The sequence below is a fragment of the Lynx canadensis genome, chromosome X (assembly GCF_007474595.2).
Source record: "Lynx canadensis isolate LIC74 chromosome X, mLynCan4.pri.v2, whole genome shotgun sequence".
NCBI classification, from domain to species: Eukaryota; Metazoa; Chordata; class Mammalia; order Carnivora; family Felidae; genus Lynx; species Lynx canadensis.
Window position 1 is genome coordinate 15,925,653 of NC_044321.2, and position 21,802 is coordinate 15,947,454.

Here is a 21,802-nt window from a genome sequence, read left to right on the forward strand (position 1 = left end):
TTTTAAATGAAAGTAAATTACATTTAAATTCACATTGGTTATAGACATCAATTATCAGCCAGGTTAAAGCCTTTTAGGTCCATGGCTAAAAATCCTAGTTGATAAAATCTAAATTAAAAAAAAAAAGTCTAATCCCTGGGTTATTAGTGAGCAAAAAGAACACTTACTGAATGAGCCAAACTGGAAAAGGAGAGGTCAAGTTACCAGACAATCCTTTACTCCATTTCATCCTCTAATAGTCTCCAGAAGTTTTTCTAAGGTATTTTTATTTTGTAAAATATTTTGTAAGTATGCCAAGAGTCAGAATATGATCACTGACATAGTGGCATTTAAACAAAACTCAAGGGCAGAAACATCGAGAGCTGTGGGAAAATGCTCTACCTGATGTACATTAACCGATGTGGAACCAACAAAAACATCACGACCTAGATGAACTGAATAAAATAGCTGCATTTTAAAAACCCAAAGAGTCTCTAGAAAACCCCAAAAATGATCAGCTAGTTTTCTGGATGAAGGAACCATGGTCAAGGCAGGCACATACTTGATGATATATCTATAATGGGAGCTCAGTTCAGTACTCCTTTACTGAGCAAACATTAGAGTGTCCATTGGGTGCTTACAGGTGCCATATGGCTCTTCCTGTCAGATCACAATTTTGCAGCTATGTTCTATAAATGTTGCTGCTAAATTTAATTTTTATGGCAATATTTTACAAATGACATAATCGAAGTTAAAGAATAAAAAAATTGCTCAATTTAAAAAATTATCCTATATAATACATTAGAATCAACTGGGAGGGGTGCCTGGGTGGCTCAGTCGGTTGAGTATCCGACTCTTGATTTCAGCTCAGGTCATGATCCCAGGGTTGTGGGATCAAGCCCCGTGTTGGGCTCCATGCTGAGCATGGAGCCTACTTGGGATTCTCTGTCTCCCTCTGCCTCTCTCTCTTGCTCGCATGCGCTCTCTAAACCACCCCCCCCCAAAAAAAAACAAACCAAAAAACCAAAAAACAAAACCAGAAAAATCTTTAGAATCAACTGGGACCCAGATAAACGTCCAAGATAAAATTCTGAATTCTGCTAGGAGATTGTGCTGTCCTCTTGATTAAAAATGCATGCCTGAATTTTTCACCAATCTTAAGGAAAGCACTTAAGATTGATTTTCCATCAGAACACGAACCTGCCCATCTCCAGAAGGAATTATTTAAGTCTCATTACAATGCTACAAAAGGGCAGCAAGGTTAGGACAACCACCTAACATAAAACTGCAGTCTAAACATGAGGTGTCTCTTAAGACTGCCAAGGAGCAGCAAACAAACAGCATGGTTAATGCACAACTGATTAAGACGTACAAAACAAAATAGGAGTGTCTCTATACAGCAGTCATCAACTTTATTCAAGTAATACTTAAGGAACAACCAAATAACCTTTTTGGAATTTAAAGGATTAGTGTGAATTGGCTTTAATGACTACTGATGCTCAGGTTAACAGTCACATTTTGCTGTGTGCTGTGCTTTTTAATATCAGCACTAAGAAAATGAAGCAGTATTTCAAATACCGAAACCTAAAATAAGTTTTCCTGAGTTGAAATAATACCTTAATTAAAACAGTGTGGTACTGCTATGTAAAAGATAAACAGGGCGAGAAAAAGAGTAAAAGAATAAACTTGACACTTTACATCTGAGGGAGGGAGATATTAGGACAGTTGGTTATTTGGGAAATGGAGAAGCCATAGAGGAAAATATTGATACAGATTTGATTATAATATTCAAAACCTTCTCTACATCACAAGGTACCACAAATAAAGTTACAAGACTAGTTCAGGTGATTAGAATCCCTTATAATTATATTACGACTCATCACAGAGCAACTGCTTTATTTGGGTGTTAGCTATTTCCTAACCAAAAATGAAAGCTCTTAGGCCCTTTGGTACACTGCTTAGGGCACTGATTACTGTTTAAGTCCATGCCACTGCCCCTGCCAGATTGTTCTTCAGAACAGGCACCATACTTACTTTTGTATCTCCATAGCAAAGAGCATATAGTAGGAATTCAAATAAAGCCTGCCTGAGTAAGAAGCATATGCTGAAATCTGAAATGGACACTACTTGTGTGGTTGTGTGCATGAAACTAGATATTATTGTTTATGTTTATCCTGCCTCTTTTAACTTTACTTAAATTTGTTATTAAAATTTCGGCTAGTTTTTCTTTATCTTTTATCTTACTGGTTTTAATGTTTTCCTTATTATTTAAAAAAGTAAATTTTATTATAAAAAGTATGCATGTCCATTACAGAAAACTTAAATAATGAACAAGAAGGAGAAAAACAAAAGAAAAAAACCACAATTTTATTTGGTGCTTTTCTTTCCAGTTTTTTTTCTGTATACACACACGCATACACTTGAATCCTACTATATGCATGTATCCCTTTTTTCTATAAAGGGCTGGACGGTAAATGCTTTTTGACTTTGTAGGCCATATGTTCTCTGTCAACTCTGCTACAGTATACTCTGTATACTGAGGCTTAGCGTACAGCCAGAATACTCTTTTAAAATTTATTTATTTATTTATTTATTTATTTATTTATTTATTTATTGAGGGGGGTGGGTAGGGCAGAGAGATAGAGAATCCCAAGTAGGCTCCACACTGTCAGTGCAAAGCCTAATGTGGGGCTTGAACTCACGAACTGCGAGATCATGACCTGGGCTGAAATCAAGTGCCACCACTTAACTGACTGAGCCACTCAGGCGTCCCACAGCCAGAATAATCTTAAAACAGAAATCAGACTGGGTCATGCCCCTGCCTCAAATTCTTCAATGGCTTCCCATCACAGAACAAGACTCCAATTTCTCAGTCTATGGACTGTAAAGCAAGCACTAATAAACACTACTTCATCCTGACTTGGGAATATACTCCCTAAATCATTCAGATATGATGTCAATATTTGGTTTTAGACAGTGTTTTATTATGTTAAGGTCAGACTTTCTCTTTACTAAAACAGGCATGAATAGTCTATTTTATAAAATGTCTTCTTATCTATTAATATAATCACTTAGTGTATCTCCTTTGACCTAAAGATTTGATAATGCAGATCAACAAATGTCCTACGGTCTGTATTTCTGGGAAAAATCCATTATTTTAATATATGTATTTGATTTATAATTTATTTTATTTTATTTTTGATGTTTTATTTATTTTTGAGAGAGAGAGAGGAGCAGAGAGTGAGGGGGACAGAGGATCCAAAGCAAGCTGTGTGCTGATAGCAGCAAGCCTGATGTGGGGCTTGAACTCACAAACCATGAGATCATGACCCGAGCCAAAGTCAGATGCTTAACTGACTGAGCCATACAGGAGACCGTGATTTGTAAATTTTTAAAAGGATTTTTGCATCTATACTCATAAGTTAAATTGGCACAATTTCCTTTTGTGTGTTAATTTTCATTTTTAGGGCCTTGTTAACTTTACAAAATAAACTAGAAGGCAATGCAAATTTTTCCTATGCTTTGGGACAATTTAAAAACCACAATTTAAATGATCTATTTCTTAAAATTTTCAAAGATTTCTCCAGGAAATCATAGGCACCGTAGTTGGGAGGCACAGAGTTTAATAGCTTAAATTTCTTCCTTGCTATTGGTATATTAAGCTTTCTATACCTTTGTAAATGATACCATCTAGATTTTCCTAGAAAAGCACATATTTCAGCAAGACTTTTGTATTAGTATATAGTTACACTTAGTATTCTGTTTTCAAAATTAAACTTATGGAAAATTTCAAGCATATCCAAAACTAGACAGAATAGCATAAGAAACGCTCATGTCCCCAGCACTAAGCTGTAACAATGACCAACTCACCGCCAATCTAGCTGCATACACTCACTTCACCCTACTCCCATAATTAATTATTTTGAAGCAAATCCCAGACATTATATCACTTCACCTATAAATATTTCTGTTGTTACAATGTTAGAAACTCTTTCCTATCTATGATTATACTGTGTTTTGCTTTCTGAATGTTGTATATCTGCCTTTTATCTCACCTCCTGTTTTCTCCTTCACTGATTTTGGAATCTGTATTTAGTTCCTTCCTCTGACTTTCTGTAAGTTCACTTTGTAGTTATTTTTCTAGCTTCTTTCACTGAATCCTTAGATCCTTTATTTGAATTCTCATTTATTAATAAATTTTTCTTTCAAATATATTCCTAACAATATCATTTAAGATACTGTATTCTAAGCACTGTGGTTACATGAAATTATTTGTTAATTCTTACCACACTGAGATAAGTACTATTATCCATACTAGAGATGAAATAACTGAGGCATAAAGAGAAGTTAAGGAAGCTGCTACCCAAGTTCACACTTTCTTGAAAGTGGGAAGGGCTGTGATGTTGGTGGGAGCATAACCAGGCAAGTCTATCTGGGGAAGGAGCACGTATTACGTACGGCCAGTGGCTGACTTAGGACACAAACCAGGAGGTACTAAAACTTGTGATAAGACCTAGAAGAAAGAGCTCAGTAGAGGGTCCATAGCAGAGTTTCTGAATGCTTTTCTACACCATACATTATATTCGTCTGGAAAAACACCAACCCTGGCCAAACCCAATCATCAACCATTTTCATAACTCCACGACAGCTGAACCATGCTGGGGAAAAATCAACCCCTACGACAGCAACTTAAAATGAACATATTTTCTAAAATGAGTTCTTTAAAAACAAAACAAAAAAGATAAAAATAAAAAATAAAAATAAAATGATTTATTTGGACACAATTTTTTGTATGGACAAATTTTTCAAACCCTGAAAGGTTTAATATCTAAGGTTTTCCACTTAAGTACAGAAGAGTTACTCTCTAGCACACATCCATCAGTAGATAATGTTACAAAGTGCTAAAGTTCTAAGGTTTTAAATCAGAGATAGGAAATATCACGAACCCGAACCAGATCGTAGTGACTTCCCAGAGCACTGAGAGGGGTTCCTTCTAAGATCCTGTCTCAATGGAAAGCATGCTGTGTTCCACTTGCAACATCTCCCATGAGTATGGAGAGAGCACAAGGGGGCAGCTGCACCAACGCCCGAGGTAAGAATACTGCAGTAAGCAGGGATACATTCTACGTGGTACTGCTCATCAACTAATCCACACGTGTTTTTGTGTTGTTTTCTTCATGTAGGTACAGAGGTTACGACTTTGAACATATGACAGTATTTCAGATTGACTTAATAAACCATTTATACTTAAGCAGAACTTAATCAAATCAGTTTTCTCTCTTTCCAATTGTGGATTAGATCACTCAAATTGAAAAAAAAAATGTGTAGACTCCAGCAAAGGAGAAGCAATTTTGGATCAGAGGTCCCATATGAGGTAGGCAAACCATGAAAAAAAGGGGGGATATTTTATTTTTTTAAAAGCTCTTAGGGGTGGATGAAAGGGACACTAGGGAGTGAAAAAATAGCCCTGAAAGAAAGCCAAAAATGTAGCAAAGGGAAACCTTACATACTTGGAAATTTTGCCTATTGTACACATACTCCATTTAATGCCACCATGCAGGCTAATTATAATGCTATTTATCTCAGAAATATTTTCCTAACTGATATATACTTACATGTACTAGAGTGTATTTTTCCCATGCTCTGAGTGCTAAAATATACTCTCAGCCAATGAGTTAGAACAACACACAATACTCTACACAATTAGTAAGTGTCGTTAATATACCACTCCACAAATGTTCCCTGCCAATGAGCACTCTATTGTACTTGCCTGTGTTGAGTGGGTTTTTCACTGTCTATTGTCTACTCTGCTAGTTTCCCTTTCTATAGATTATTTTGTGTTTGACCCATGGTGACTGCAAGAGGTGTGCAAGTTATATGCTGGACTTGTGGCTATGAGTATCACTTTGGATGTTCAAATGCAAGTTTTAAGGCAGCATGAGGGAAACTTCAAGGAAATGGAGGAAATCAGCAGACAACTGGGAACTGGTAAAATTCCCTGGATACTATGAAGGCCATTATACACATTACTGCAGCCTCAGGGTTGCTATATGAACCAAAGCTAGAGCATCATGTGGAAATTGGAAGAAACTACTGCTAAAGGTCTATCATGACTTCAGGGGATGTTAAAAGAATAGGGAGAATTTCAGGGTGCTGCCTGTGTCCTTCATAGAGGTACTACTCCTTAACCTGGCATTTAAGGTCATCTATGAACTATCTTCCCTGTATCTTTTTAAGGCATTTTTATCACTATTGCTTCTAACAAGCTTTCTCCAATTAAAAAAATTTTTTTTAATGTTTAGTTTTGAGAGAGAGAGAGAGAGAGAGAGAGAGACAGAGGGAGAAGAGAGGGCAAGCGAGCTTGAGTCAGGGAGGGGCAGAGAGAGAGGGAGACACAGAATTTGAAGCAGGCTCCAGGCTCTGAGCTGTCAGCACAGAGCCTGATGCAGGGCTCGAACTAGTGAACCATGAGATCATGACCTGAGCCAAAGTCGGATGCACGACTGACTGAGCCACCCAGGTACCCCCAAGCTTTCTCCAATTCTTGACAATCATGCAAGGGACTATGATACAAGAGCTACAAAGACTGAGTTGATAAATACAGTGTTTAAGACTATAGTCATATAATATTATGAAGCTGATGTCGTAAGTAATTAATGTATTCACAGTCACTGGAAATAAATAAGAGAAATGGAAGGGTCAAAGGACCAAGTTAAGAGAAAAGTAACCCATTTCATATTTTTTTTCTGAGGCCAGGCCTATTGTCAGCCACAAAATTACTGTTCCTAAGAGGCATACTTTATCTCTGGTGAAGTCTGAAAGACTAGGATCACACTCTGGAAGGAAGAAGACAGAAAAATGAACACTTACTGGGTTCCTACTTTGTGCTAGGCACTTAATTATCTCCTTTAATTCTGAAGCCTCAGAAGAACATTTGCCTGGTACTGCAAGAACCATTAAGATAATTATTTCCCTACTAAGCAAGAAAATGTTTTAATGATGGTTACAGGATGACTGTAGAGACTTAAACAATCAAGACTCCCTATTTCTTCAGCATGGATCATGAAGAGCATGGACTCCTCTAGCCAGCTGAGAAAAGATGGAAAATTCTGGAGTCCAGGAAGATATCTTGGCTTGATATACTACATAGCACTCTACCTTCTGCTATGAAGGTAGTCTCTCCCCAGCTCCACCAGAATAAAGGCTAAAAATAATCAAGTGTCCAGCAGGGGGTGCGGAGAACAAAAGACACTGGCTAGAACAAGTTAACTGGTGAGAAATTCAACAAGTTATACGTAAATATGGATTAATATGCAAACATTCCTGTTATATTCCAGTATGAATCAATTTAATTGGATAAATTTTCTTACATTTTATGATACATGGAGGAAATAAAAGTTTTTACTTCAGGTGAGTAAAGACAGGAAAGGATTGAACCTTTTAAAAGTAAAAATAAAGGAAAAGAGTACTGAAATTCCAGAAGATGGAAGAGAAGTGGATCTACGATATGGGAAGAAGGCAGAGTGCAGGACAAAGAACAAAGGGAAGAGAGAAGAGATGAGGTGGGAAGAAGGGAAACAATCCAGCTAGAATGAAATGGCTCTACCACAAACAGAAACCAGTAGACATGTTCAAGAGACAACACAAGGGCAGCTCCATATATCAAGAGGGTCTGAGTGGAAGTATTTTGTTTAGGAGAAATTTGGCTTACTTTTATGATTATCATTTTAGTCAAACTGATGTAGCTACCTCTCACATTCCCCTCCCCACTTTTGGCTTTTGTTTACTCCATTTTCCCATGAGAATGCCTTCACTCAAATATTGACATTTACTTCTAAAAACCTATACCAAAATTTTATGTCTTCTGTGAATTACCTAATTACATCAGTTATACTAATTTTATTTTAAATTCTAGTCAACTTAAATTTTTATCAATGGTTAAATGGTCAAATAGTGCTGCAAGGCTTATATGACAAACAGCAGTACTTAGTGCTTCTGGTACCCTTCCAGCTCTTTTCACTGCTCCCTCTGGTATTTATCTCTAATCAACAACATAAGAAACAACAGGCGTTGGCGAGGAGAAAGGGTAACCCTCTGCACTACTGGTGGGAATGCAAACTGGTGCAACCACTCTAGGAAACAGTACAGGGGTTCCTCAAAAAGTTAAAAATGGAACTACCTTACTACCCAGCAATCACACTAGGTATTTACCCGAAGAATACAAAAGTACTGATTCAAAGGGTTTCATGCACCCTGATGTTTACAGCAGCATTATTTATAATAGTCAAATTATGGAAAGAGCCCAAGTGTCCATCAACTGATGAGTGGATAAAGAAGATGTGGTGTGTGTATACACACACACACACACACACACACACACACACACACGAATATTACTCAGCCATAAAAAGGAATGAAATCTTGCTGTTTACAACAACATAAATGGAGCTAGAGAGTATTATGTTAAGTGAAATAAGTCCATCAGAGAAAAACAAATATGATTTCACTCATAGTGGAATTTAAGAAAGAAAACAAATAAACAAAGGAGAAATAAATGAAAGGCAAACCAGGAAACAGACTCTTAACTATGGAGAACTGATGGTTACCAGAGGGGAAGTGGGCAGGTGGATGGGTGAGACAGGTGATGGGGATTAAGGAGTGTACTTGTTGTGATGAGCAACTGGTAATGTATGGAAGTGCTGAATCACTATATTGTACAGCTGAAACTAATATTATACTGTGTTAACTGGAATTTAAATAAAAACTTAAGAAAAAGAATAACCTTCTATTACTTCCTTTTGACTCATCAATTTCAGATATTATCTCCAGACATTCTATTCTATGATGACTTAACATTCACATTGCAAGGTATGGTTAAGTCAATATTTAGCTTTTATAATTATTATGACTATGCAAACATTGTTCACTGCTAAGAAATATACTCCAGTTATATTTCTTGTGTACAACTTCTGTTTTCTTCTTCTTTTTTTTCCAACGTTTTTATTTATTTTTGGGACAGAGAGAGACAGAGCATGAACAGGGGAGGGGCAGAGAGAGAGGGAGACACAGAATCGGAAACAGGCTCCAGGCTCTGAGCCATCAGCCCAGAGCCTGACGCGGGGCTCGAACTCACGGACTGTGAGAGCGTGACCTGGCTGAAGTCGGACGCTTAACCGACTGCGCCACCCAGGCGCCCCTTCTGTTTTCTTCTTAAGTTTGAAGTTGGTTTGTTTTAGAATTTGCTTTCTTGGTGCCTATCTCAAATTCTTCTCACTTTGCCTCTTAAGTGAATTTTCAATACTCCAACCTATTGGATAATTCATCACTTCTATTTTTTTTTCCCTAGGAGACAGCCTTCCTGGAATCATCTGTCTGCTTCAATCTGGACTGAGTACTCTCTAAGCCTACAGAATGAACCAGTCTTCTGAAGCACCCTTTATTCATCACAATGGGAAGGAACTGTCTTCATTGTGCTTATAAATGTTGGATCCTTTGTTGCCTGAATCACATGTCTTTTTCTTAGTTAACAACCATCTAGTGTTGGCAAAGCCATTTTCCAGCAACTTCCTAAAAATAGGTATATGTCTGAAAATATCCTGGTTGAAAATCATTTTCACTAAGCATTTCAAAGGCATTATTCCTTGCCTTCTAACTCAATGTTGAAATGTTTCATATCATTCTTATATCCAGTCCTTTATATATATTTAAAAAATCTCTAAATGGGGCGCCTGGGTGGCTCAGTCGGTTGAGCTTCTGACTTCAGCTCAGGTCATGATCTCGCGGTCTGTGAGTTCGAGCCCCGCGTTGGGCTCTGTGCTGACAGCTTAGAGCCTGGAGCCTGCTTCGGATTCTGTGTCTCCCTCTCTCTCTGACCCTCCCCCATCCATGCTCTGACTCCCTCTGTCTCAAAAATAAAATAAACATTAAAAAAATGTAAAAAATATCTAAAAGCTTGTCTTAGTCCATTTGGGCTGCTGTAACAGAATACCATACACTGAGTCACTTATGCTAAACAACAGAGATTTATGTCAGAGTTTTGGAGGCTTGGAAGTCCATATCCAAACTGTCAGCAGAATCAGTGTCTGGTAAGAATCTGTTTCTTCATTCATAGACAGTCATTTTCTTGCTGTGTCTTCACATGGCAGAAGGGGCAGGCAAGTTCTCTGGTGTCTCTCTCTCGTTTTTTAATGTTTGTTTTTGAGAGAGAGAGAGAGAGAGAGAGAAAGGGAGGGGGGGGGGAGGGGAAGGAGGGGGGGAGGGAGAGAGGGGGAGAGAGAGAGAGAGAGAGAGAGAGAGAGAGAGAGAGAGAGAGAGAGAGAGAGATAAAGAATCCAAAGCAGGCTCCAGGCTCCACACAGAGCCTGACACAGGGCCCAAACTCACAAACTGTGAGATCATGACCTGAGGTGAAGGCGGAAGCTTAAGTCAGAAGCTTAATGGACTGAGCCACCCAGGAGTGTCTGTGGGTCTCTTTTATAATGGCACTAATCCCATTCACGAGGCATTTGCCCTCATGACCTAACTACCTCCTACAGGCCCCACCTCCAAAAACCATTACGTTGGGGATTAAGCTCCAACATATAAATTTTGGGGGGACACATTCAGTCCATAGCAAAACTTCCAGGGTTGTTGATCACTGGTGTTTGAGAATTCACAATAATGATTCTTCTTGAGAGTAGGTATTCTTGTCTGTTTGTTTTTATTAATAGGCTTTCGGCATGCTGTTTAAATCCAGAGACTCACAGTCCTCATGTTGGGGGAATTTTTTTTTTAATCTAAGAGAATGATTATCACTGTATCATCATGGAAGAAAAAAATACTAATTTGAATGTGTCACACCACTGACTTTAACAAACATTTTGATTTTAGAGATATTAAAATGTGGGGGACAAGTATCTTTATCTAATTTCTTCCTTTCCATTTCCCTGTTGTCTCTTTCCGGAATTCTTATTAGGCAGATGTTAGATTGCTTCTTTTTCTTTTTGTCTCCTATTTTCTATCTCTTTCTCTTATTCTCTTTTTTGGGAGATTTCCTTAACATTAGCTTCTAAATATTCTACTAAAATGTAAGATATCCCTATCCCATTTTTTTTTTAAAGAGAGAGAAAGAGTGGGGAGAGGGAGAGAGAGTATCTTAAGCAGAACACAGAGCCCGACATGGGGCTCAGTGTTATGACCCTGATATCGTGACCTGAGCCAAAATCAATAGTTGAGCCCTTAACCAAGTGAGCCACTCATGCACCCCCCCACCCCATTTTTAATTCTAAGAATTTATTCTTTTTCTGATTATATAAAAACAGCATCCTACTCTTATTTTAGGATTATCAATTTTGTCTCTTAACACTCAAAAGATAGTAATTTGACTTTTCTTTTTCCTTTTTTCTACATTGTTCCTTCAAGAGCTTATTCTTTCATTTAGAAGCCTTCCTCAAATGTCTAGTGATACTTGGCTTTTTAGTCATATTTAAAAGTGAGGCACTAGGGAGTAGACCAGATGTCCTGGAGCTTGTCAACTGTCAGGCATTTTTGTAGGTTAGTTGGCCAAGTAGGCAGCCTTTACATTAAAGATCTCCTAAATGTCACTATCTGAAGGACTTTTATGAAAGACCATTCAATTTCTTCAGGAAAGAAGACTTTACTTTTCTGCCTGAAGATATGGTCCTGGTTGGTGTAATGGGTAAGGGAAGGGGGGCATAACACCATTTAGTAGTAGGTTCTCACTTGATCTCCCTGTTTCTAGCCCAGTGCCTCACCCCACTTCCTACTATACTTTGGGTTCTGTTAAGTCTGGAGCCACTGTGATTCATTTTTCTCTATAAAATATCTTTTATCTCTTCCAGGGGTAGGAGAGGGAAGAGAATGGAGGCTGTTTATATTGACATTCAACCAATCTCTGCTTTCAGCCTCATGGCATTCTTCCACTTTCCATGGTACCTGGCAACCTCATTCTTGAGCTCTTCTGGGGCTGTGAGGGCAATAAATAAGGCATACTTCCTGCCCCTATAGCCCTCTAAAAGCACTTAGGTCCTTTAACTTAGGTCCTCTTGTTCTGACTCTTTTTCTGCTTCTCATATTTATATGTTGTGGTTCAAATTACAGAAGTCTTCTAACTTCAAAGACCATGTTTCTGTTTCTTATTCTCCTTGCTATTTTGTGTGATTATTTACCAGAAGAGAAGAGGACAAAAACAACTTTATTTTTCCATTTAAAGACTTAAAAGTTTCCCTTAAATGCCTGTATGCCTCCAACAGCCTAGCAGAGTTCTTGGTACCCAGCAGAAACTCACTAAGTACTTGGCTAATGAACGATTAGAAGTAGTCAGAGTACAGACTAAACAGCTATAACAAAAAGACCCCAAAATACAATGGCTCAAACAAGGTAAGTGCCTATTTTTTTTTCTCATGGAGCAGTCCACAGGTAAGAGGGTAAATTAGGGTGAAGAGGTGTCACAAGACCATTAGGTCAATAAAGGACCCAGGCTAATTCTCTCTTGTTATTCTCCATCTATCCTATGGTCTTATTGTGGTCAAAACTGGCTATTCATCATATTCTACATTCTACATTAAAAGGGGCCAATCAACCTACAAGAAAGCCCACCAGTTGAAAAGCTCCCATTGATATAATTATTAATCACAGTTTCTATGGGCCAAGAATCTGGGCTAATGAACATGTAAGCTTGGATGCAGAAACTTTTTCAGTCAAAGTTCAGATGAGAATCTAGCCCTGGCCAACTCCTTCACTGCAATCTGTGAGACTCTGAACCAAGGGTTCAGAGAACCAAGGACCCAGTTAAGCTGGGTCTCCCAGATTTATGACCCATAGAAACTGTGAGATAAGAAAAGTATGTTGTTTTAAGATACTAAATCCAGGGTAATTTGTTATGCATCAAACACATAACTAATGCAAGATCTCCATTTTTGCTATTTAAATTATCAGGAATTGACAAAATGAAAACTTTTAATTGTACATTAAAGGCGAATACAATTTAAAAGTATAAGGCTAATATATATTTTGACAATCTTTTGGATTTAATACCATTAAAGAACTAGTAAATATTAGGCTTTTGTCTTATACTCAATCCTAATTCCTATAATCTGGAATGATCTGCTAAACAACTTGATCCACACTGCTAGTAATATTTTAGTCCTGCATTTTTCCAACCCTATCTCTAAAATGCGATGTTCTTCCAGATGTAAATGTTACTAATGTTCTGAGGGAAAGTATAAGCCATACAATATCACAATGGAAAATGGTTTTAAACTAGAGAGAATAAAAAATTTGAAGGTTTTCCTTCCAAAGAAAGTGTTACATAAGGAAAAATAGGTAACTGGTGGCAGAAAAATCAATATTAACACTTACTATTTGTTTTTATGTTTGCTTAAATGCTAATAAATATATACTACAGATGAATGAAGTAGAATGCCTCAAATAGCTTGGGAGGTGTAGAAATCCAGACTAACTGTGAAGGTACCCTCAGGCACAGGTCCCAGGCACAGGCCTGGGACCCTGTGTTAGCTAACACTTAGTTTATGCATTCATTTAATTAACAAGAACTTATTGAACACCTACTGGGTACTGGATTTAAAACAAGGAATAAATCAGACACAGTCAATGCCTCATGCAGCTCACAGTTCACTAGGGAATAAGTAAATAAGTAATGGGATCTAATGTGGTATTGCCATTTAGGGTATACTCACAGGTTGCTATGGAAGCACAAAGGAAAAACACTTAGCTCAAGGCAGAAATGGAAATGGTAGTTCTGTCAGGAAGATACCTCAGTTGAAGGGATATCAAACTTGGACCTGAAGGATAACTGGGAATTAACTGGAGGGAGGTGCTAAGGGAAAAGAAATCTGGGAGAGGGACTATCACCCATGAAGGCCCAAAAGCAAAAGAGAACCTGATACACTGGAGTGAGTACACTTTCAGGAGAGGGCAGAGGAATGTGGCTGACACAGAGAAGTACACAAAGGCCTTATTATACAGGGCCTGATAGGTCACACTGTAGTGTTTGGACTTTATTTAAAGGAAGCACAAAACTACTGATGATTTTAAGAGGAGTACAATGATCTTACTCTTTCATAAGTGACAAAATGTTTATGACAATTTGCATGATTTCTGAAAACTTTCCCAAGATGTTAAAAAGCATAAAAAACATAAAACATTTTTATATACTAGCAATAACTGGATGGAAGACAGCAGAAAAGAAATCCCACTTATAACAAAAACTATAAAATACCCACAAATTATCTTAATAGATTAATGTATAGGACTATAAGAAACAATAAAATTTTGATAAAGGATATAAAAGAATATCAGAGTAAATGTTCTTGGGAAGTGAAGACTCAACATTATTAAAATAATTTTCTTCATGTTAATCAGAAAATTTAATGGAATTTTGATAAAAATCCCAATAACCTTTTCAGGAGTACTTGATAAATTGATTGCAAAGTTCATCTGGAAGATGTATAAGACCACAATTCTGAAAAGTAAAAAGGTGGGAGGGCTTGCCTTGCCACATAAAAAAAAACATAGTAAAAGTACAGTAATTGAAAATGTATGTGAGACATTCAGGGATGCTATGAAGTGAACTGTGTCCTCCAAAAAGGTATGTTCCATTTCTAATCCCCAGGACCTATGAATGTGATCTGATTTGAAAATAAGGTCTTTGTAGATTTAATAATGTTAAGATGAGGTCATAATGGAGTAAGATGGGCCCTAATCCAATGACTAGTACCCTTATGTGAAGAAGGCAATTTGGACATGGAGACTTATAGGGAAAACACCATGTGACAACAGAAGTAGAGATTGGAGTAATGTGTCCAAGGAGCACCAAGGACTGCTGACAGGCACCAGAAACTGGAAAAGTCAAGGAAAGATCCTCTCCCAAAGCCTTCAGAGAGCATTACTCTGTCAACACCTTGGTTTTGGACTTCTAGTCTTCTTGACTGTATGAGAAGAGAATAAATTTCTGTTATTTCAAGCCACCCAGTTTGTGGTACTTTGTCAGGGCAGCCCTAGGAAACTAATACATGGAGTACATGGCAATTTTATATATGATAAAAGAGGAATCTTGAATGAGTGAGCTGTATAGATTTTATTTGTTCAGTAAGTAGAGGTTAGGACAAAAGGCTATTTGGAAAGAAAAGTGAGATTTCTACATCATAATGGGAACTAAAATTCCAAGTAGACCACAGACCTAAATGTAAAACACAAAACCACAGGTGGCAGATGAAAATGTAAGAGGATATTTTCATCACCTTGGGGCTGGGAAGGATCTTCTAACTGAAATATAAAACCCAGAAGTCAAATCTGACCATTTAAAAATGAAAACTTCTGTACACATACAATGAAAGACCACGTAATAAGTGTTAAATAGGGAGAAAACATTTGCAAGAGACATTATAGACATGGAGCTAATATCCAGAATGTATTTGATCACATAGACCATGAGGAGATAATAAGCAACACAAAAGAAAGTTGGTGAAACACAAAAATACAAAGGCCAGTAATACATGGATACTCAACTTCACTAATAATCAAATGAGATGCAAACTGAAAAGAGAAAGTATTATTTATTTAAAATGGCTTGAATGAAAAATAATGTCTAATAATATCCAGGGTTGAATAGGATATGCTTGAACAGATACTCTCATACACTGACACTTTTACAACCTTTTTGGTTTGGACAGCAATTTGGCAATGTCTATTGAAATTTAGATGTTCATACCCATTGTTCTAGCACATCCTTCTCTAAAACTATATCCTACTGAAACACAAGTTCCCAAAAATAAATAGGAGGAAAATTATATTAAGTCTAGGACATGCATAAAATAGAATATCATGCAACAATTTAAAAAGAGGCAGATTGGGGCGCCTGGTTGGCTCAATCAGTTAAGCGTCCAACTCTTGGTTTTGGTTCAGGTCATAACCTCATGGTTTCCTGGGTTCAAGCCTTGTGTTGGGCTCTGCGCTGGCAGCATGGAGCCTGCTTGGAATTCTCTGTCTCCCTCTCTCTCTGCCCCTCCCCACTCGTACTATCGCTGTCTCAAAATAAACAAACTTAAAAAATAAAAAAGGCAGATCTACATGAATTGCCATAAAAAGATGTTCAAGACTTAGTAGGTGAAAAGAACAGTTGGAGAGTATATATATTTTGTAAGTATCAGTAATAATGATCTTATGTATGGAATAAAAAGATAATAACTGAACTTCTAACAATGAGTCTCTTACAGGCAGGGAATTTATTAATTCATTCATGTAATATTTAATGAGTGTCTATTATGTCCCAGTCACTGGTCTAGGTGCTGGGGACTTAGGAGTAAATAAAAAAACAAGATGAGGAAGGGGTGAACGTTTATCTTCTACATTAACTATTTCTTTCTTAAAAAATGTTTACTTATTTTGAGAGAGAGAGAGAGAGCGAGCGAGAGAGCAAGGGCCAGTGAGCGAGTGAGGGAGGGAGGCAGGTAAGGGCAGAGAGAGAGAATCCCAAACAGGCTCCACACTGTCAGCTCTAAGGCTCATACGGGGCTCAAACTCAACGAAACCTGAGCCGAAATCAAGAGTCAGATGCTTAACCAACTGAAGCACTCAGGTGCCCATACATTAAATATTTCTGTAAAGAATCACTTTATATTTTTGTCCTAATGTGTCTATGGTGTGATTTTTTTAAAAAATAAGCTGTAAGGTACTAATGAAAAACTTTCAACAACATAAAGCAAATTATTTTGTCTTTTTCGTAAGATCAGTCTTATCAAACAGTTCTCTTTTAATGTTTTATTTATTTTTGAGAGAGTGCGAATGGGGGAGGGGCAGAGAGAAAGGGGGACAGAGGATCCAAAGCAGGCTCTGCACTGACAGCAGTGAGCCAGATGTGGGGCTCAAACTCACAAACCGTGAGATCATGACCTGAGCCAAAGTCAGACACTTAACCGACTGAGCCACCAGGCATTCCATTAAACGGGTTTTAAAAATGGCACTGGCAGGGGCCCTGGGTGGCTTAGTAGGTTAAGTGGTTGACTCTTGATTTTGACTCAGGTCATGATCTAATGGTTCATGAGTTTGAGCCCCACATTGGGCTCTGTGCTGACAGTGCAGAGCCTGCTTGGGATTCTCTCTCTCTCCCGCTTTCTCTTTGCCCCTCCCCTGATCATGCTCTCTCTCTCTCTCAAACTAAATAAACTAAAAAAAAAAAGGCACTGACATATTCAAGATTATATTTTGGTAAAATTAAGAAATCATAGGGGCGCCTGGGTGGCGCAGTCGGTTAAGCATCCGACTTCAGCCGGGTCACGATCTCGCAGTCCGTGAGTTCGAGCCCCGCGTCGGGCTCTGGGCTGATGGCTCAGAGCCTGGAGCCTGTTTCCGATTCTGTGTCTCCCTCTCTCTCTGCCCCTCCCCCGTTCATGCTCTGTCTCTCTCTGTCCCAAAAATAAATAAAACGTTGAAAAAAAAATTTTTTTAAAGAAATCATAAACAAGTTTCTAATACCGTAGAATCATTATTTTGTCCAGTTAAAAAATAAGAATACTTAAATTTTATGGTATCTGATTTATCTATATCCCTTATGATACAATATTTTACTTACAGTTTGTGGATTAATCTCCTCCTCTCCCATAGGTTCATCCATAATTTGCTGTCCATTCTGTGAAAAGCACAGCAAGCAGAAAGTTACCAACAGAGATTTCACATCAGCTAACATTAAATGAAGGCAGACAAAGCAAAATCATAATAGAATATTTTCACCCCTACAGGATTCTAATGAAGTACCAAACCACCAGATCAGTATGTAGTTTTCAATATGCAACCGGTTGTGCTTTAAAAGTTAACTATAAAAACATTTTTCCATGGAAATTATATAACAAATGATGATTAACTTTCCAGGTGAGTCCTTGAGTTTATTTTAATAGTTAAATGAATTACAAATAGTATTATTTAAATCTCACCAAACATCATTTATAATACTTTCTATGGCAAAACACATTCTAAAATCCAACTCCATTGACTGATTAATCAGGGCAATGATTAGTTATTTCAGGATTTGAAAAGTAAGCTAGATCTCCATATCAAAATTGATTCCAGATGGATTAAACATTTAAATGTCAAAAATAAAATTATATAAGTATTATAAGAAAATATAGGTAAATAATACTTATGGGGTAAGGAGGGTGGAAATAATAAAGGAAAAAAATGACATTTGAATTGATAAAAGTTTAAAATGTCATCTACCAGACACAAAAAAGATAAAAAGACAAATTGATTACAAAAAAAGCAACATATGACAAAGGGCTGGTATCCTCAATGACATAAAGACCTTTGTTTTTACCAACCTGTAAGAGAAAAATGATGAACCTCAACAGAAATGAGCAATAAGGGAAAAAAGAGTTTAGCCTTAGTACTAATCAAAGATACACATTTAACAGAAAGATACCTTTGCCTCTCAAACTGGTTATGATTTACAGAAAAAATAAAACCCAGCACTAATATGAGTATGGGGAAAAGAGCACTCAGTATATACTGCTAGGGAAAGTATAAATCAGCACAACCTTTTAGGAAGGTAATCTAAGTCTGTATTAAAACAAGTGTGCAAAGATGTACATACAAGAATGCTCACCATAACTTTTTCCAAAAAGAACTCCAAATTGGAAACCTAAATTCTTAACAATAGAGAACTAGTTAAATATATGATGGTACATCCATATAATGGAATACTATACAGTCATTAAAAATGATAATAAAGATGTAAATTTATTGACATGGAAAGACAGTCACATGTAATAAGTGAAAAAGCAGTTTACAAAACAATATGGATTGTAATGATCCCATTTTAAATAAATATATACATGTTCCAATGTATATATTTCTATGGGAAAAACTCTGGAAGGGTATACACCAAAATGTTAACAGTGGCTATTTCTGGGTGGTAGAATTTTAGACAATTTAAAATGTTTGTTTTGCGTATTTGAATTTTCTGATGTGTCTACAATGAATATGTATTATTTGTGTAATTAATAACAAAACAAAACCAGAAGTCAGGAACACAACATCTTCTCTATTAGTTCAATGATAAAAGGAGTAAATGCCCCTGACCACTTGTCAATTCAACAAATGTACAAGGATCTAAGCTAACCATCTTTGGAGCATTATCAACTAGGATATGAAAGGTAGCCCACCCATTACCCTACCCACATGAGGCAGATGCTTTGAATTTGAACTCTGTCTACTCTCTAAATCCCTGTTTATCCATCCATTCATCCACCCATTTCATTTCATTCACGCTAAGATTTAGGTGCCACGCTGGAGATGAAGGGTTAAGAAAACATGACCCCCAACCTAGAGATCCATCCTAGAGGGTCTCACAGGTATACTGACCCATAAAAAGAGCACCTTTTATTTTCAAACACTCATAGAGTATGCATCTAGGTTAGGGAATACCTATACAATATTACAAAGCACAGAAACGGTGCTAAAATGCAGAAAAGGAGGAAGCAGGTATAAAATCTTTATTATCCTAAGACACTTTCAGAAGCTACAGTATTGCTCACTGCTATGGTAAGGACTCAAATAACTCCAGGATACATCTTTCTACCAAAAGCCACAACCATTTACTCAATTGAATACTGACCGTTTTTATCCTAACATCACAGATAAACCTTAAACTAGGTCATAAGAATGCTGGTTTTGGAGTCAGACATCTAGATTCAAATTTCTGCTCTTACACTTAGTATGAAGCCTTGGACAAATTATTTAAAATATGCTTTAGTTTCTTCATATGAAAAGTAGAGATTAAAAAGTCTCATCTTCAGAGAGGTATTGTAAAGGCTAAGTGAGATAAAGGATATAAAATCCTAAGCACAGGGTCTGGAACTTAATAAACAATCAATGGTAGCTATTTTAATTATATCCAAAATTCAGTCACCCCCTTCACAGCCCACCAATTTGCTACTTCTCCCATATTTGCTATCTTAGTGAATGGTACCATCACTCATCTAGTAGTGCAAACTAGGTTTTCTCATTAATTGTACACAGAGTTCTCTTTCTATAACACAGATCTGCTGAATGGATCCCCATTATTTGACTCTCAGAACCCTTGGTCTAACTGAGCTACAATTACACTTTCCATGGGAATATAATTTGAGAACCATCTGTTCTGTGTAATTTTCAGTGCATACAAAGAATCACAACTTATAACTTACTTTTTAAGGCAAACTGGTATAGTAGAAACAGCACTAAACTTGGAATGGAAGACCAGAGATAGAGCCCTAGGTCTGCCACTTACAAGTTTTATGATTTTTAGCAATTCAGACAGTCTCTAGCCTACTACCTTATCTGCTTAAAATGGGGATACGTGCCCTGTCTACTCAAAGGGTTAGTGTTAGACTCAAAACTGAGATAACTCAAAAGAAAGTACTTTATAAATCATAAAGAACTGTACCAATGCAAATTACTATTATTAAGGTGAGGTAGCTTCATTGAGGATAAAATAACACTTCCACAAAGTCCTTTTAATCTTTGAATCAAAAAAAGTTTAGGATTGGTAAGGGATCTTGAAAGTCTTCTGTTCCAAATAAACATCATATGCTTCAATTCTTTTTTTGCCATTCTCACCTAGATTTGAACACTATCAGAACAAGAATGTACTACTCATGTGGCAGCCTACTAAACTATCTCAGAAAAAGTACTGGCTGCTAGATAAGATTCTTCATCATATAGTAATTTTCCTCAGCTACAAATTCCCTTTAATAGGATTACTAACATACGATGACTAACTTGCCTATAGTCTATCTGCAAAATCACAGGAAGTAAATCTACACCTATGACTGTAAATCATCCTGAGTCTGTTCTTCACTAGATAACTCAAGTTCTTTCAAACATTCCTTTTAGACAGATGAGACTAATTTTCTGAGCATGCACTCAATTCATCTTAAAGGGTGATATACAGAACCGCATTCAATTAACACTCCAACCTTGATACAACCAATGCAGAGTAAGGAACATTATCACCTCCCCTGTCCTAGATAACAAACTTCTATTAATTCAGTTCACATATGCATTGTTTTTGAAATGTCTGAAACACATTGCTGAGTCATACTAAGTTTTCTGTCAATTAAATTCTTGTCTTCCTTCTACTGCAACTAAGTCCCATACTTGTTACGCTTCATCTCATGAAGAAAACCTCAAATTTTTGATTCATCTTTTTCTAGTTGTGATCTTCTATAGTATTACTACAGCCTCTACAGAATGACTTCTGAATCTGCTAATCAGCCTCTTCACTATTTTCATCTTCATGTAATCCATAAATTTTACAATGTATTTTCTTTTCTAAGCTCCTCATTCAGCTAATTAACAGTAATATACTAACAAAGCAATCTGAAAAAAAAATTAAGTGAAACATGATCTAAACGCAGTTTATGCTCTACCTTTTGCAAAAATATCTACTTCCTTTGTGAGTTTAGCAAAGACTGAAAATTTTGAACAATTTAATTTTAAGGCAGGAAAATATAAAAGCCAATGTTGTCCTACATATTGGGGAAGCTTTACAAATATCTACTTTAAAAAGCACTTTTACTTCAACAAATCTTTTGTATCATTTCATCAAAATAAGGACTCAAATGTTATCTATTAGAAATGAGCATAATTACTCTTGCAGCTAAGAAGTTTCCTTTTTGAAAATGGCCTTTGGCTTCACTAAAGATTAGGCTACAATGGGCCATCAGTCTGACTTGATATATCAACTTCTACAGTTTCAAAACACATGTGGTCGAACCTCGCTAACAGGTTTAAACCCCAGCTGTTACCTGATGTTGGGTAAGTTACTCAA

The 21,802-nt window shown here is 37.0% G+C and overlaps 1 protein-coding gene across 4 annotated transcripts in view; it reads right to left on the reverse strand.

The window, feature by feature from the left end:
- The window catches only part of RPS6KA3 (ribosomal protein S6 kinase A3), a 120,563-nt gene that overhangs the window by 71,013 nt on the left and 27,748 nt on the right, over window positions 1–21,802 (reverse strand). For all 4 annotated transcript variants that reach the window (XM_030306335.1, XM_030306331.1, XM_030306332.1 and 1 more), the window contains one exon: window positions 17,570–17,626. In XM_030306335.1, the coding sequence (XP_030162195.1) occupies window positions 17,570–17,626 (57 nt within the window). The remainder of the gene's footprint in view (window positions 1–17,569; window positions 17,627–21,802) is intronic.